Raw genomic sequence first — 18,256 nt, 5'->3', positions numbered from 1 at the left:
AGACCGCCTTCAGCTAAATCAGTGGTTCTTAACCTTTATTACTCAGATGCTTTTGAACTGCAACTCCCAGAAGCCCCAGTCAGGACAGCTGGTGGTGAAGGCTTCTGGGAGTTGCAGTCCAAAACTCCTGAGTAACCCAAGGTTGAGAACCAGTGAGCTAAATTACCTTACATTTAAATTTGATGATAATCTTCAACAGAAATAGTCTACAGAAGTATTTTAAGAGATTAATGGAGATCACATAAATTTGTAGGTTTTCCATTTTTATTTAGCAATAATTATAAACAAGAACATACTTTAGGTTTCTCTTTTTATTTCAGGTCATATAATGCTCTTTATTACAGACATGCTTCTACGGTTTTTAATTTAATACAGAATATTATAGTATCTCAGTCTGAAATGATCCAACACTCCTGGATCAATTTTTTGGCTACCAAAAAATTGCTCCAGGAATGTAGGATCATTTCAGAGCCAACAAGTCATGTGTCATATAATGCCAAAATGTTGTACCTGGAAAAGGTGGAGGAGGTCCTCCTGGCCCGGCTGGACCAGGAAACCTGTCACCTCCAGGAAGGGCACCTGGAAAACGACCTCTCCCTCTGTTACTTGGTGGAAATGTTGCCCGTGAACTTCCTCCTGGAGGACCAGCTTTTCCTTCACCAGACATCTGCCCAGACTGTGTAGCTACAGTAATAGTAAACAAGTGTTTGATGAATACTATAAAATTTCAAGCACTTTAAAAACATTAGTTTTTACTCCTGCTTTTAGCTTTGGGCAGTGATTTACCATTTTAATTTATAGAAATATTTTTGTTTACATGCTTTTGTTAGCTAATTTGAGTATCTCCCATTTGGAATGGAAAATATTGCGTACAGATTCTATTCCTTCTTTGAGGAAGACATTTGCAGAGCCCTTCCGGGACAAGCAAGAAGAGTTGCAAGTTCTTTGTATCCTGACCCAGAGTGCATACCAGAGAATTACTCTGGACCCTCCATCTGTGATGCGCATCTTGGTAATCACCTTTTAGCTTTGCACCATGAACACACTGTGCTTTAAAGAATACAAAACAGAGCATCTACATTATATGCTAAGGTCTTTTTTATTCAGTATTTTCAGTACTGCAGTATTGTCTCGAATCCTTTCCATAAAGAACACCTGGAAAAGTGCTAGAGATTAAGATTAGTTTAAAGAAAAGTCAGTGTATCTTACTGCATGTTACCTTAAACTGTTTACATTCCAGAAGAGAGGCAATAAAACTCAACTTCTGGAGGCAAAGAACCCACAAGATAAAGAAAAAAATCTCATGCTTATCCTTATTATAAAACTGGCTACTTTCCCCCATAAAAACAAGGAATAAAATAATTTAAAAAGTTGTGTTTAATAATGCAAGATCCGGAACCTTTCATACTACTGCAATGTACAAGCTCATTAGCTTAAAGCAAATGTGAAGATGAATTCTGAGTTATGATCAGCTGGCAGAAACCAATGAACCCCATCATTTTCAGCTCCTCCTTTCTTTATAACAGGAAGTGCAGGTGTGAAGCAGAAAACAGACCAAAAGACAGAGCTTTCTTATATTTCTTTCATATGGAGACAAAGATTAAAAGTCAGAAAATGATGAGTGAATGTTCTTCAAAGTTGTAGCAAGATGACTATCTCAGAATCTAAATGGGCCAAAATAAACATCAGATCAGCCTACAAATACAGTTCCAATTGAGCAAACAGCTTTAACTAAGAATTTAAAAGGTTGCTACTTCTTCAATTAAAAAAAAGTCAACACTGCTCTTTCTATATTTGGAATTGTTATTGAGAGGCAATCATATTTGGCCTTTCAGAGAAGGATCGGTTGAGAGGAAGGGAATGTCTTCTATCACTTAAGAGGGAATGCAGAAGATTAAAGAGAACTGCTAAAATAATCTGCCTTGCTTTAACTTCTTTACTTAGTTATGTATCTACAATTAAGTTTTCAGCTCAATTTACAAAAGGAATGAGGTTTCTTCGTAGTACTGCTGAATCCTGCCAAAAAACAAAACCCTGTATGTTCATCAAAGACTAGATGCAAATGCATGAGTTGATGATGTATTTCTGTTAGCGGAGAAAGGCAGTTAACATACTGTCTTCTTTTCAGTTGGCTTTATCAAGAGTCATGTGACAGCTACATAACTCTGACCTATCTGGACCTTACTTTTTGTTTTAGAACTGAATATAATTACAGACCTCCATGACTTACAAGACCTAGCCAAAAAAAAAGGACTTACATCCTTTCCCTCATCTAATTTTTAAAATCATGTAGCCTATTTCTGAAAACCTGAAAGCTAATATATTTGTACATTATAGTTTATCCCAATATACTTTACCCACCTGTGGATTCTGGATTTTTTTTCCTTTCTCTCTCTCTTCAATACACACAAAGCTGCACAAATGAAACAGCCATATGTATATGAACTGAGGCTTATGGTCCAATTCAGGGTTTTTTTTCCTCCAAAAAGTTAAATAGGGCAGCAAAAAACTTGTAACATCCAAGGAAAAGGCCTACCTTCACATATTCTACTTGTAGCAATGATCAGAGGTATACAGAGAATTGTGGGGCTGGAAGAGATCCCAACTGATTATGGAGTATTTCAGAAAGTATTACAGCACCACATCATCACCTAAAGGCCATATATCCCTGCTATAAATACAGTACTGTAAAGATGTGTTCTACTGCAGGTCTGCAATAGTTTTGTAAATGACCACACAAGAGTTGTTATAGTTGTTACATGTTTTTAAATTGTTCTACTAATATTCAGAATTAGAGAATCACAGAATTATGAGGCTGGAAAGGAACCCAAAATTCAATCTGTAGTTGACACAAGAGGTCCACAACTAAAGTGCCTTGACAGATACAATCTACTGTTTCAAAATATCAAATTTCAGTCAGCATAAAGTATGAACATATTTAATTTTTAAATGTGTAACAATCTTTAACAACTGTAGCAACTTTTCACTCTGAAATGAACCCTTTCACTTCACTGAAAGTAGCCAATAAAAACTTACTTTTTCTTGACTGCAACTCAAATTGACTTAAGAACTGTTTATTACATGGTGTTACAACAGGATTTTGCCCATGCAATTCTCTTTTAGGTAAGAGATCCATCAGTTTTTTAGAAGATGCTTCAGATCCCACACCTACAAGAGCAAATCTGGGGAGGAAAACAAGAAAAAGAATTAGAGATTGAGGAAAGAGGTTCATCTAAAGCACGGGTTCCTAACCTGTGGACCGCAACCCCAAAAGGGTTACTGCAGCTGACTCAGGCTAGCCAAGCCCTGAAAGAGGAACTGTGCAGTGGTAATTATTTGGAGTAAGGAGAGGAGAGGCTACACTTCTCCACCCAGCCATGTAGAGGCAGCCCATCCCACTTAGTTCAGCCTGGGAGACAACAGGCCGCCTCCATCTGAGGGGAAGGGAAGGGAGTAAGGCAAGAATTGCTGTCTGAACAGAAGGGGAGAGAGTGTTGCTGATTAGCCAGATGAAGCCACAGGGTGTCATGAAGGACATCAACTGTAACACGAACACTGCCACCAAAGTGTGGAACCTGCAAGAACTGTTAGAAAAGCTAGAGAAGCAGAATGGGCAGCTTTGCATTCATAATGTTGTTGGGGTACCAGGTGACAGCCCAAAATGGCTTCTCAGTAGTAACTGTGGGGTGGGTGGGTACTTGCATGCCATTCTCGAGATCCAGCAGCAGCAGGCTGTTCTTGATGACTGGAGACAAGGAAGGTGACACCAGGGTGAACCAGCACCTGCAGCAGAGTCATCATCATCATGCAAGCTGCTGGATCTTGAGAACTGCTGCCTCAGTCCCAAGGTCAGGTCCAGGTGGTCTCTCTCAAGTGAGGAGAATGGAGGCTCTGGTGGTAGCAACTTGGTTAATACAGAGGTTCCAGCAAGGGGAGCTGAAAAAGACAAGATGGACTGGTAAGAAGCAGGGAGGGGTGATGATGCTACTGTTCAGATGGATGGGTTTAACTGGCAGAAGTATGTAAAACCAATTCTATCTTGCTTGTTTAAATGTAGACCAACGTGTGCCTTCTTTTTTTTCTTTGGGGGGGAAGGAGGAGGAAGGCAGTGGGACACTCAACTTTCTGCATCACTATTATTATTATTAAAATGTGTTTTCTTTACTCCATTAAAGTGCTTGTTTATGCAAATGTGGTGGCAGGTTTACAGATTCCTATAAAATGGGGTTATGGTTGAAAAAGGTTAGGAAACATCATCTAAAGAATGAGCTGAAATGCTTTGGAAGGATTTTAGAACTGAAGTCAGTTTTTTGTTTACTACGTACTTCTCTTTGGGGGAGGAAACATGCTGCATGTAACAGCATACGACAGTAAGTTAAGTTATTCATTTTCTAATACAATATAACCAATTGTTATAATCAATCACACCCAGAGCACCTTCCTGTATCCTCCATTTACTATTATGTAAATAGTCATCTTCTGTCAGATCGACTCCCTATAAACCTGGAATAGCACTCCTCTATTTCATAAGTGATCTCTCACAGATTTCAAATTCAAATATCTATTTCAACCTAGCTGCAAATGTTCTTCACACTTTACTTATTCTTCTTTCCTCTTACAGCATTCTTTTTCATCTATTTCATGCTCTAAGTCAAAATCTTCCCAAAGAGATAACATATAACATGATTGTACTACAATATTCTATCTCACTGATGGTGCTTAAACATAAATGGAAATAATAGAGTATTTAAACAAATTCTTACCCTTTAGACTGGCCATTAGCTCGATTTTCAAAAAATTTTATCTCCAAAATATCATTTACACCAAGTGAATGAACAGCCTCAGTTAAATCTTCATCTGTGGTCCACTGAAAAATATCCAATATTAACCTCTCATTCTTCAACAATAGCAAAAACGCCTTTTCTCAATGCATGATTCATGAGAGTAATGCACTGCTAGACACATGTGGGATCTACAATGTATTTCATATTAAAGGAAACCAAAATCAGAGTAGTGTTTATTTTCTGAAGGTCACTCCAATGCTTACTTGTACATCATACAGTGTATAGCTATGCTTAAAAATAAGTGAATATTTTGTTTCAATCAGACTATAAAAAGTAATGGTTACAAAAAATATCAGTTGGTGCCTATTAGAAAATGGAAGGGGTGTGGACAGCACATCTTTCAAATATAAGAGTTCCCAGGCTTAATTGTCATCTCCATGGAAAGTTATAGATAGCACTGACCTTCACAGACCAATGGCCTCAATGGGCATAATTATGTAAAAAGCTTCCTATGTTACTTACACAGAAGTAACATTAAAAAAACCTAGTTGAACACTTACCCATGTAAGATTTCCAATATATAATGCAATTCTCTTTCCCGTATATGTGTAGACAACATTTGGTGCTGATCCTTTGCCTACATCATCTCCGACAGATGGTGGAAGAGAGTCCATATAATCACGATCCTCTGGTGCATCGCCGTTATTGGCAGATGGCGAGATGACGTCGTCATACAAATCTATTTGATCATGTCCACCATATTCAGCCTCCTAGAAGGCATTGAAGTCACAAACAACAGCTTAAAATACTTTTAATGCTCTATTTGTGTGTGTGTGTGCGTGTGTATATATGTGTGTGTGTATTACTACACATCAGAGTGGATTAAAAACAATGATTCTTTTAAAAAAATAAAAAATCAGATTTTTAAAAATTTAAATCACATTTGTCTTAATGAAATGGTTTTGGATGAAAAATCTATCTAAAGATAGTTTTCTATTTAAGATATATTACAGTTCAAAGGTTATTCTGCATGAAACAGAACTTTGTTATGTAGCATAAAGCAGTATTTTCATGCAATATTTACATTTCGTTAACTAATTCAGTTAATTCAAGTTATCCAAGTTGAGATAACATGAACTTTTCACGGTAAAAATGATATAAAATGAACAAAGTTCAGGAAAAAACCTTAACCCTGTTGTTCTGCAAATCTATGTACAATAAACACACTAATGTTTAAACTAATACAAGAATATGTATGCTATACAATGTTATTGTTTTAGTTAAATGAAACAATTTAAGTAATTTTCCAAATACTGTACGAATGATTAACCTATTAAACTAAAATCTGTTCTGATATAGCTGTTTTACTAATCTGATAGATTGTTATTCTAAATCTGAAATCTTCATCTGGTTGCAAAGATTAAAGATTAAAACTACCAACAATAATGAGTATTTACATTTTAAAATCATGATTTAAATCAAGTCTTACTGACTAGTGATTTAAATTGTGATTTAAGTTGGCTTGATTTAAATCAATCTGCCCTGCTACAGATGCTTGGATTTCTTTACTAAATGCTGTAGTAAAGTGCACATGCTTTACTATACTGTAGTATTTTTTTAACTACAGATGCATTTGCATACTTTTGTAATATCTGTTCTAAGGTCATTTACAGTGAACAGTTTTAAAGCGGTATGCACAATAAGCCAAGTAAAAGCAGCAAAGTAATTAAAATAAAGCAACCAATTGAAAAATTCATTTCCAGCAACCAACAAGCAAAACTTAAGACTACAACTAGCTGAAGTCTCCAACTAAAAATGTATGAATGGTATATCACTGACCCTCCTCTTCTTCACAATAAAGGAATCTGGCCAAAATATTACTACAGTATTTACAGGGCTTGAAAGACGCACTTATCCACTCATCTGTGACGAGTGAAAAATGCTGCTGGACGAGTCACAGCTCCCTGCCTGCCTGCCTCCTTCCACTCTGACTGTGTGTCTCTCTCTAATCCTGCAATCCTCCCCTCGCAAAAGGAAAACTGCCCTCTTCTCACGAGAAGAGAGTTTGAGCGGCACATAGAGATATAGCTCTCCAGGAGACTGTAAAATAGTCCCATGCTGGAGATTATGGAGATTCCTTGCTCCCAATTTCAACCGAACGAGGACACATCCTGGGGTAGGAGGGAACCATGGGTCCTTAAGAGGCCAGGCACTTTTGTTTTCAGTTTTATTTTTGCTGGAGACATTTAAAAAAAGGCATTCACAATACAAACTTCATGACCCCACAGGCATGGAGGTAATAAAGCAACCCAAGTCTGAGGGTATAAATCAGTGATTCCCAATCCCAATAAATTGCAAGGCTATAGTCTGGTCATGCTGACTGGGGAAATTTTTGACTGACTGGTGAGACATTCTAAAATTTTTCAAGCTCTGACTATTTATAATGGTCAAAATCCTATAGTGTTCATATTAAGTATGTATAACATGCTACAGTTCATAGCAGCTAACTGCCAAGACAGCATGGCACGTCTAAGTGGTGCAACTGGGCAAGCATGCAACCAAGACATGCTCCAGTACCTCATCAATTATCCACTGCAACTGCCAGACACTACACTACAGTGGTGCCTCGCACAACGATTGCTTCATACAACGATGAATTCACACAGCGATGGGTTTCTTTGAGGAATTTCCCCCATTGTTTAACGATGTTCTCTATGGGGGAATTTCACTTAACGATGTCCCTTTTTCGCTCCTGTAAAAGTGTCTTAAACTGTTAGAAACCTGTTTTAAATGCTTGCAATCATTAGCCCACCTCCTGAGCCCTATGCAAACTTAATTTGGTGTTGTTCTGAGTCTTCGTTAATTTTTGGTGATTTTTTAAATTCTCCATTGAAAGCCTTTGAATGGTCCGTTCAAAGGCTTTCAATGGAGAAAACAAAAAATCACCAAAAATTAACGACAACTCAGAACAACACCAAATTAAGGTTGCATAGGGTTCAGGAGGTGGGCTAACGACTGCAAGCATTTAAAACAGGTTCCAAACATTGTAAGACACTTAAAAATGAGCGAAAACGGACATCGGAAAGGACTTCAAAAGCACTGAAGCTGGCTTCAGTGCTTTTGAAGCTCTTCCATTTTCGCTCATTTTTAAGTGTCTTACAATGTTTGGAACCTGTTTTAAATGCTTGCAATCGTTAGCCCACCTCCTGAACCCTATGCAAACTTAATTTGGTGTTGTTCTGAGTCTTCATTAATTTTTGGTGATTTTTTCTTTTCTCTCTCATTGAAATGCATTGGACGGACAGTTCAATAGAGTTCAATGCGGGAAAAACAAAAAATCAACAAAAATTAACAACGACTCAGAACACCAAATTAAGGTTACATAGGTTTCAGGAGGTGGGCTAACGATTGCAAGCATTTAAAACAGGCTTCAAACAGTTTAAGACACTTTTACAGGAGCGAAAAGGGAGATCGGAAAGAGCTTTAAAAGGGAACCGGAGATCAAAGAGCCCTTTCCGATCTCCCTTTTCGCTCCTGTAAAAGTATCTTCAACTGTTTGAAGCCTGTTTTAAATGCTTGCAATCGTTAGCCCACCTCCTGAAACCTATGCAAACTTAATTTGGTGTTGTTCTGAGTCGTTGTTAATTTTTGGTGATTTTTTGTTTTTCCCTCATTGAACTCTATTGAACTGTCCGTCCAATGCATTTCAATGAGAGAGAAAAGAAAAAAATCACCAAAAATTAACGACGACTCAGAACAACACCAAATTAAGTTTGCATAGGTTTCAGGAGGTGGGCTAACGATTGCAAGCCTTTAAAACAGGCTTCAAACAGTTTAAGACACTTTTACAGGAGCAAAAACGGAGATCAGAAAGGGCTCTTTGATCTCCGTTTCGCTTTTAAAGCTCGTTCCGATCTCCCTTTTCGCTCCTGTAAAAGTGTCTTAGACTGTTTGAAGCCTGTTTTAAATGCTTGCAATCGTTAGCCCACCTCCTGAAACCTATGCAAACTTAATTTGGTGTTGTTCTGAGTCTTCGTTAATTTTTGGTGATTTTTTTCTCTCTCTCATTGAAAAGCATTGGACGGATGGTCCAATGCTTTTCAATGAGAGAGAGAAAAAATCACCAAAAATTAATGAAGACTCAGAACAACACCAAATTACGTTTGCATAGGTTTCAGGAGGTGGGCTAATGATTGCAAACATTAATCTGTTCCAATTGGAACGGATTAACCGGTTTTCAATGCATTCCTATGGGAAATGGTGTTTCACTTAACGATGTTTTCACATAACGATTTTTTTATGGAACCAATTAACATCGTTAAGCGAGGCGCCACTGTATATGTTCTATAAAAACAAGGATCTGCATCAATTTATTTTTCATATATGCTTGATGTTAAATATCTTTTATTACTGAAACAATTCTACAGTTTTATCTATATCTCACTGGTAGGCTAAGATCTACTTATGGCAATGTCATCATTAGCTGTGGCCTCTGCTCCACAAAGTCAATCTAAGAACTATGTATGCTATGGAACAACCTCCCAACAGAAATTCGTCCGGCACTCTCACTGGGTGTTTTTAAAAGCCATTTAAAAACCTGGCTCTTTAGGCAGGGCTTCCCTGCAGTCAATTAACTGACCTTTATTCTTTTTCTTTTTAATCACTCCATCTTGGCAATGATTTATATAACTGCTAAAATTTTGTTGTTTTAAACGTTTAAATGTTTTATGATGTTGTTATTGTGATGTTTTTATTATGTATGTAGGCCGCTCCGAGTAGACTTTGTCTAGAGGGACGGGTTAAAAATCTAATAAAAGTAAAAAAAATGTAAGTAAATATGTACCAAATTCGAGCTACATCCATCACATACTGTTATATAGTTGACTTGCAGATTTTTTTTGTTTTGTTTTGTTTTCACAAAAGCAAACAAGGCTGCAAGTAGCTTTGCTCAGAACACTTGGGGGTGCTGTTGTTTACCCTTTCTCTGACAACTGTATGTTTAACATCACCCCTAAACTGCTGCTCCTTCTACCCTATATTTTCTTCCCACAAAATACCGTATTTTCCGTATATAAGACGATTCTTTATCTAAAATCTTTGGACTAAAAATTGAGGGTCATCTTATACATGGAAGTAAGGGGGAAAGGGATCAAAGTGCTGCAGGATTGCAGCCCTTTGATCTCTATTTTCCCCCTGCACTTCATAAGCCCCACGGGGCTTAGGAAGTGGAGGGGTGTAAGGCTGGAGGTGAGGGCAAGGTGCCTCTCACAGGAGTGCCGTCCCTCCCTCCTTCGGTTGATAAGGAGAGTCAGACCCCACCTATTCCCCCGCTTTGGAAGATGAAACAACCTGAGCCAGACCCTAGGAGAATAGAGAAGAGTTTGAAGGAGTTAACGGTTGAACAATCCAGAACTGGTGTGGTGGGAAGGGAACGGAAAGCACGGGAAGTGGTGGAGGCAGGGTTGGTGGATATAAAAGGGAGAAGAGAAGGATTTCCACCAGACTGGGAGTGGATATGGGTTGAAGACCCTTGGAATGGAAAGGTGGAGAACCGGAGTTCCCCAAGGAGGAAGCAGATACATGTAGGAAAAGAGAACTGACCTCCAGACCCTCTTATTGGGGGGAGAGAGAGAGAGACAAGAGAGTGGTGTAAGAAACTGAGGGAAGAAAAGGAGAAGGTGGAGAGAGAGAGACTAGAGAGGATAGAATGGAGGATGCAGGAGATGCAGAGGATGGAACCCGGGGAAGACCCTGGCAGACGGGGGATCCCACCCAGGATGGTGACTGGGTGGACTTTCGAGATGAGGATGTAATCCCCTTACTAGAGGGGGAGAACCCTGATACCACACCGGAATGGCCAGGACCATGGAATGCTCAGGAGGGAAAACCCTTCAAGTTTGAAGAATGAAAGCCCCCGACAGATCTGTTGTCTGACCAGGAGAAGAGTTGGAACATGTTTGTTGATACAGGACCATTGTTAAATAATCCAATAAACGTTACCCCTATTTCAAAACCGAGAAAGTCCGCTGATTTATTTGGAATCACTGCAGAGCCTAACATCGAACCCTGACAAGGGGTAAAGCAGCAATGAAAGGGCTGCAGGATCGCAGCCCTTTCGTCCTGCAGCCACTTCATTGCTGCTTTATCCCTCCACTCCCTAAGCCCCATGGGTGTGGCACCCATCACGGGGTGGCGGGGCGTGTGTGCAGGAGGTCTGTCTCCATGGCCCAGTCCTGCCATGGCCACGGACCGGCACCAGGCCGTGGACCAGGAGTTGGGGACCCCTGTTTTAAACAATATACTTAAATAGTAAACACTGACATTTAGTACAAAGGGCTGCACCGTTAAGTCTGTCCACTGGGCTCTATGAATTTCTGTGAAAATTTAAAAGGTAGCATATTTTAAAGGTAGGTAAAACCTACTGGCAGGTGACAACTTTTAATAATAATCAGTAACCAACAAAATGCAAGCGTGAACAAGAAAACCCACCAATCTTTCTGGAGTCAAGTTAATGTGATCTTTCAAAACACCTTTATACACCTGACAACACCAGAGTGATCACAACAATCTTCATGACTCTTACTATATAATTACACTATAAGAACAGAAAAAAAAAACTGGGCAAAACCTTAGATGACAGATAGAATCACATATACATTAACATGACTGCTGTATGAAGGTGGGCTTTCCTTGTGGTGACACCGGTAAGGGTTTTGGGAGAGCTCCTGCAACTGACTGGGACCCTCTGGGCAGAGGACGGTCCGCTAAAGAAAAGTGGTATCTGAAGCAGTAGAGGTGACAGAAAGGGAAGAGAAATGGGCAGAAGCTGTTTTTCCCCCTGAAGTCTTTCTGAGTGCATGGACCGAAGCCATGTTGGGCAAAGAGATGGGGACACCCCTTGCAGAAAGCGGAGTACAGAAGGATTTTGGAAAATATCCTGACCAAGACTCTAAGTAAGTCAAGATATATGCACTAAAGGTAAAGGTTCCCCTTGACAATTTTTGTCCAGTCGTGTTCGACTCTAGGGGGCGGTGCTCATCCCCGTTTGCAAGCCATAGAGCCAGCGTTTTGTTCGAAGACAATCTTCCGTGGTCACATGACCACTGCGACTTAGACACAGAACGCTGTTAGCTCCCACCTAGGTAGTCCCTATGTATCTACTTGCATTTGCATGCTTTCGAACCGCTAGGTTGGCGGGAGCTGAGACAAGCGACGGGAGCTCACTCCGTCGCGTGGATTCGATCTTACGACTGCTGGTCTTCTGACCCTGCAGCACAGGCTTCTGCGCTTTAGCCCACAGCGCCACCACGCCACCACTAAAGCAAGGGCTAAAGTCTAAAGTAAATTCAGTTTAGATAGTCAAGTTTCCAAAACACAAAGTTTCAAGTAGTGTGCAACTAACACATTCAAATTTAGAACTCCCATCAAGAACATCTGTGCAAACAGTAACCCTACTGGTCAAAGACTGCAGATGTATCTGCAGTCTTTCCACCATGCTCTCGTGGTTTCTACTGAATTCTCATTATGTTCTCCATGGCCTTTTCAGAATACATTTCAGCTGGAAAATGAGGATATTTTGTACTACTATGCTGCTGTTAACCAATGTAGTTTTCTCTACAAATTTTCAAAATTCTTAGTAATGTTTTATATAGCACCATTAAGTTTTGTTTATTGTTTTGCATGTCTGACTGCACAAAATGCAAGATACAACTAACCAATTTTAAGGAGAATGAAGTGAGATTGAATAGATTTCCCATTACTTCCAAGACCTTACCTGGTAAGTGTATGTATATGTGTGTTTTCTGTGCCATTATGTCGGAACGGACGTACACTGACCCTAATATCTCAAGATAAGTGAGATTTTTAACAAGTGTTTTTACCAATTCCATTCCCTCAGTGAATTTCCATGGCCAACTGGGGATTCAAACACTGTTCTACTGAGGTGTTGTCTGGTAAGTATTATATAAAAATAATTCCTCTATTAGTGGAGAAAATCTCTGAAAGCATTAGGTTGGTAAAGAAACCAAATTATGGGTCCAAAGATGCAACAGGGACTGAGCAATATAACTGCACCTCAAAATTTCCCATTTTAATGTTGGCTATCAGTTAATTTCCCAGAAATACAAGCTGGATTTCAAAGGGGCAGAGGAACTAAAGACCAAATTGCTAATATGCACTGGATTGTGGAGAAAGTCAGAGAGTTCCAGAAAAATATGTACAGCGGTGCCTCGCATTACGAGTGCTCCGTTTGACGACGAAATCGCTTTACGTCGATGTTTTTGTGATCGCAAAAACGATCACAAAACGATGTGCTCTATGGGGGAATTTCGCTTTGCGATGATCAGTCCCGTTTCGGTAACCAATCATCACAAAGTGATGATTTTCGCACAGCTGATGGGTGGTTTCAAAATGGCCGCCGGGTAAAAAAACATGGCCGCTGTATTCTGGCACGGATTCCTCGCTGCACGGGCGGCGAAAATGGTCACGCTATGGAGGATCTTCTCTGGACGGTGAGTTTGAATCCCCTAGGAACACATTAATCGGGTTTTAATGCGTTTCTATGGGCTTTTTAAAATCGCATGACGACATTTTCGTTTTACAGTGATTTTCGTAGAACGAATTAACGTCGTCATGCGAGGCACCACTATACAGTACTTCTGCTTCATTAACTACGCTAAAACCTTTGACTATGCAGACCACAACAAATTATGGCAAGTTCTTAAAGAAATGGGAGTGCCTGACCATCTTACCTATCTCCTGAGAAATCTATATGTGGGACAGGAAGCAACAATTAAAACTGGATATGGAACAACTGATTGGTTCAAAATTGGGAAAGGAGTATGACAAAGCTGTATATTGTCTCCCTGCTTATTTATGCTGAATATATCATGCGAAAGGCTGGATTGGAGGAATCCCAAGCCAGAATTAATATTGCTAGAAGGAATATCAACAACCTCAGATATGCAGATGATACCACTCTGATGGCAGAAAGTGAGGAAGAATTAAGGAACCTCTTAATGAGGGTGAAAGAGGAGAGCGCAAAAAATGGTCTGAAGCATAACTTTAAAAAAAACCTAAGATCATGGCCACTGGTCCCGTCACGTCCTGGCAAATAGAAGGGGAAGATACGCAGGCAGTGACAGATTTTACTTTCTTGGGCTCCATGATCATTGCAGATGGTAACAGTAGCCACAAAATTAAAGGAAAGCGATGGCAAACCTAGACAGCATCTTAAAAAGAAGAGACATCACCTTGCTGACAAAGGTCCACATCGTCAAAGCTAAGGTTTTTCCAGTAGCAATGTATGGAAGTGAGAGCTGGACCATAAAGAAGGCTGACTGCGGAAAAATTGATGCTTTTGAATTGTGGTGCTGGAGGAGACTCTTGAGAGTCCCCTGGACTGCAAAGAGAACAAACCTATCCATTCTGAAGGTAATCAACCCCAAGTATTCACTGGAAGGACAGATCCTGAAGCTGAGGCTCCAGTACTTTGGCCATCTCATGAGAAGAGAAGACTCCCTGGAAAAGACCCTGATGTTGGGAAAGTGTAAAGGCAAGAGGAGAAGGAGACGACAGAGGATGAGATGGTTGGACAGTGTCATCGAAGCTACCAACATGAATTTGACCAAACTCCGGGAGGCAGTGGAAGACAGGAGGGCCTAGCATGCTCTGGTCCATGGGATCACAAAGAGTTGGACACAATTTAAGGACTAAACAACAACAATAATCAGTTAATTTATAACCATAGAGCTTTTTGCATGCATAAATTACTACTCCTCTCAGAATGCCCAGGAGAATTTGAATTACTTTGTTCAATGCCAATTAAAAATAAAACAACTAACTTGTTCTAACTGTGCATAAACTCCTTCCAGAGTTTATAAGGCTGGAGTAAGCCATTTGGTAGTCTCCAGATCCCTTGATTACAGCTCCCATAATCCCTCACCATTAATCACCACTGGTTAAAGTTTACAGGAGCTGTAGATCAAAATATCTAAAAGACACCAGTTTACCTACCCTTGCCTTAAAAGAACTCTACTCTGACTCAATTTGATGTAACAGGGTTGAAGAGCAACTCTGCCCAAACCTGAGTTTTGTGGGAAAACTATGCCTCTGTGCCTACTCTTCTCTCACATCCATTTCTGCTTCTTCATTAAAAAAATGTTTTTAACAACATAATTTATCACCCAGTAAAAGCAGAATTAGTAAACATACTGACAAGGTAGTAACTGACCGAACATGTACCAGGGTGGATAAAAATCAACCCTTTAAAAAAACCAAACTGATTTAAATTTTTAAAAAATGATATAATTATTTAAATCAAGATTTAAATCAATTTGATTTAAATCAAATCCATCCTGCTCAGAAAGACTAAAGCTTCTTGCTACTACTGTTTTGACTCACATTAATGAAACACACACAAAAAGGCCTATTGCTTTTTAAGAATTATTTCCCTAGGGCTAAAAAAAACGCACCACCAGTTTGGCTATCAGGTAGTGTGCTACCTTGTAAACCAAATATAAAAACAAAACAAAACATGGACGTAATTTATTCAAAAGTATGCCTTAAATCATTTTTGTTTCAAGAAAAGAAAGAAAAGAAAACTGTTGCAAAGGGGAAGGTGGTTGGGCGTATTTTCATGCACTGAGCAGGGCCTCTTTTCTAATGAGAACGAAAAACAGGCACGGCCGACTCTCCTGGGGGAGCGGGAGGGGGGTCGGTCCGTTTCGCCTTCTCCTCCACGGTCTTCCCTTCTTGGCAAGGCCTCCGCAACGTTTTCATCGCTCATGAAAGAGAAGCCGGAGCTCGTCGTGCCTTCCCGGGGGGCAGAGGCCGCTATGTGTTCGCGTCGCCCCGTGCCCGTCCCCAGGGAATCCCTGAGGAGAAGGCGGGACGAACCCGAACCAGCACAACCACGTTAGCCAGCGAGCGCGCATTGTTTCCCCACACTTGGGGCCTCCGAGAAGGGGAGGAAATAAAACCGAGCCGGCGGGAAAAGAGAGAGCGATGCGCCTTCGAGCTAGGCCGCGCCCCCCCCTCCTTCCTTCCTTCCTTCCCTCCCTTCCCCTCCGGTGAGATTCCCCCCCCCCAGGCGGCGATCCCGCACTCGCGGGAGCCACTCCGCAAACCGGGGCGGGAAACTCGCGCGGGGCGAACTGCGCGGCGGCAACAATGGCGGCGCGGAGGGGCCCACACGGAAGGAAGGAAGGAGGGAGGGAGGGAAGGAGGGAGCCAGCCAGCCTCCACCTCCTCCACCTCAGGCGCGCTCCACCATACCAGGCCTCTGCATCCTCCCCACCCCTTCCTTGCTCTTGACTCGGCGCCATGGCAGAAGCCGGGCCGGCGCAGCCTCTCTACCTGGTTAAATTCCTCTCCTACATCGGCGTAGATATCTATGTGGTCCACGCCGTCCGCCATATTCCGCCTCTCCTCCTTTCCCCTCCCCCACCGCTGCCGCCGCCGCCGCCGCCGCCAACCCCGCCCGGCTCCACAGCTGCCGCAGTCAGATACCGCCGGAGAGGAGGGGGAGGTTGAGTTGGGGAGGTCGTGCGTCACTTCCGGAAGCAAACAAGGGGGGTTTCCGGCGAGTAGACTTTTTCCGCCTCACGGTTGCCTTTCCCCCCCAGAGCTTGTTGCGCGGCCACGCCCACCGGTAGGGCGACACAGGCGGTTTCATCGCGCTCTCCTGTTGCGGAGGAGCAGCGACGGATAGACGGCCACTTGGCAGGATTTAAGGTCCTGGCATCGCCCGGTAGCTTTCTGCCCCTTCTGCCATTTGGTGCCTCTGGCAAGAGGTTGAAAGCTCCCAAGGGAACCCGACTCCCAGAGTTCCACCAGTTGCGCTGTGGAGCGCAGGACAAACCCTCCTCCTCGTTAGGCAGAGTGGAGGTGTCTCCTCAGACAGGAGATGTGCGAGGACAGGTCCCCTAAACTAGCTTCTTTCTCTTCAGGTCTGCTGGCAGAAGGTGTCGCAAAGACTGTATTTAAGAGGACGACTCAAGATTGATGGGCAGGATTATTACAGATTTTGCCTACCTACAGGGGTGTTTTCACCTCTCTGTATTTAATGGGATAAATCCAGAATGATTCTTTTATTCAGTATTTGATACTGTTAAGCTGACTATGACGATTTGGTTGGATAAAACTGATCAAACATAAAATTAATTGGGCAAAGAGAGAAACAAATACAGTACAGTGGTGCCTCGACTTACAAACTGAATTGGTTCTGGACCTCCGGTTATAACCCTTGAAGTAGTCGTAAGCTGAAGCACCATTTCCCATTGAAATGCAATTAATCTGTTCTGGCCGAAGAAAAAAATCTCCCAAAAAACCCAAAACACTGCAACACCCATGGAAGTGTGATTAATCCGTTCCAGCTGAAGGGGAGGGGGAGGAAGTAAAAAGCAAGCAAACCATGCAAGACCCATCAGAAATTTTAAAAACATGCAAACAAGCCATGCAAGTCCCATTGGAAATGCAAAAAGAGCAAAGCAGAAAGCAAGCAAACCATGCAAGACCCATCGGAAATGCAAAAAAAAAAAACACCCAGCAAAATCAAGCAAACCCCCCAAGACGCATCAGAAATGGTGACAAAGACTTCAAGACCCATCACAACACAGAAACATAACACCCCCAGCCCAAAAAACGCTGCAAAACCCACCCAGAACAGTTTTTAAAAAGCAGAAACAGCACCTTACCAGGCAGTCCGAAGCCTCCTCCAATTGCACTCACTTTAACCATTGGGGTGAAAGAGCTACAAAGAAGTAGCCTCTTCACCTACCAACGGCTAGCAATTTGAATGTCCCGGCTTTTACCCCTGCCTTTTTCTGTTCGTAACTGGAAGCTCTGGCTGCAAGTCAAAGCAAAATTTTGTGGCAGGAGCTGGTCATAACTCAAAATGGTCATATGTTGGGACGTTCATAAGTCAAGGCACCACTGTACAAATCTTATTAAGGGAATGCAGATATGGTTGTATAGCAGGGCTGGGTAAACTGCGGGGCTCCAAGTATTGTTGGATTGCACATTCCATTAGCTCTGGCCTGCATCACTGATGATGCTATAAAGGAAGGCTGTGACTGACAACCCCATGGAACCCATGGATTTAAAGCAAGACTTTCTCAGCGTGAACATATTCTGTTTATCTAGCTTTGGCAAAAAAGTGTACAAAATAATGTATATAGCTTTGATGCAGATGATTAAGAGACTGAAGTTGTTATTTTATTCCTTGGTTTAGTTTTCAGTCCAAATGGAAACTTCAGCCAAGAAAGCAGACGGAGTGGAAGGTCAGCTGTGAAGGAACTAGAAAAGATGATAAAGTATATGAAAGTGTTACAGAGGCCCAAGGAAAACATCTGCAAAACAAAGACTCCTGTAGCACCTTAAAGATTGAAGAACTGATTGGGGATATGTTCATTTTTACTATGCTTCAAAATTCTCACTTTCTCCTTGTTTAGCAATAGAATAAGTTTGCCTTT

The 18,256-nt window shown here is 41.4% G+C and overlaps 1 protein-coding gene across 4 annotated transcripts in view; it reads right to left on the bottom strand.

Moving 5' to 3' along the window:
* CPSF6 (cleavage and polyadenylation specific factor 6) overlaps positions 1-16,310 on the bottom strand; it is a 32,071-nt gene extending 15,761 nt beyond the window's left edge. For 2 of the 4 annotated variants that reach the window (XM_078376917.1, XM_020786028.3), the window contains exons 1-5: positions 16,140-16,308; positions 5,345-5,554; positions 4,764-4,867; positions 3,037-3,182; positions 511-684 (exon numbers count right to left, since the gene is read on the bottom strand). In XM_078376917.1, the coding sequence (XP_078233043.1) occupies positions 511-684; positions 3,037-3,182; positions 4,764-4,867; positions 5,345-5,554; positions 16,140-16,199 (694 nt within the window). In that variant the 5' untranslated portion in view covers positions 16,200-16,308. Of the gene's footprint in view, positions 1-510; positions 685-3,036; positions 3,183-4,763; positions 4,868-5,344; positions 5,555-16,139 lie in introns of all 4 variants that reach the window. The other 2 variants (XM_020786025.3, XM_020786027.3) reach the window with 2 other exon arrangements.
* Positions 16,311-18,256: the final 1,946 nt, after the last annotated feature.

The sequence above is a fragment of the Pogona vitticeps genome, chromosome 5 (assembly GCF_051106095.1).
Source record: "Pogona vitticeps strain Pit_001003342236 chromosome 5, PviZW2.1, whole genome shotgun sequence".
Taxonomy (NCBI): Eukaryota; Metazoa; Chordata; class Lepidosauria; order Squamata; family Agamidae; genus Pogona; species Pogona vitticeps.
The sequence above is the reverse complement of the archived record's forward strand: the minus strand, read 5'-3'. Positions and strand labels throughout refer to the sequence as shown.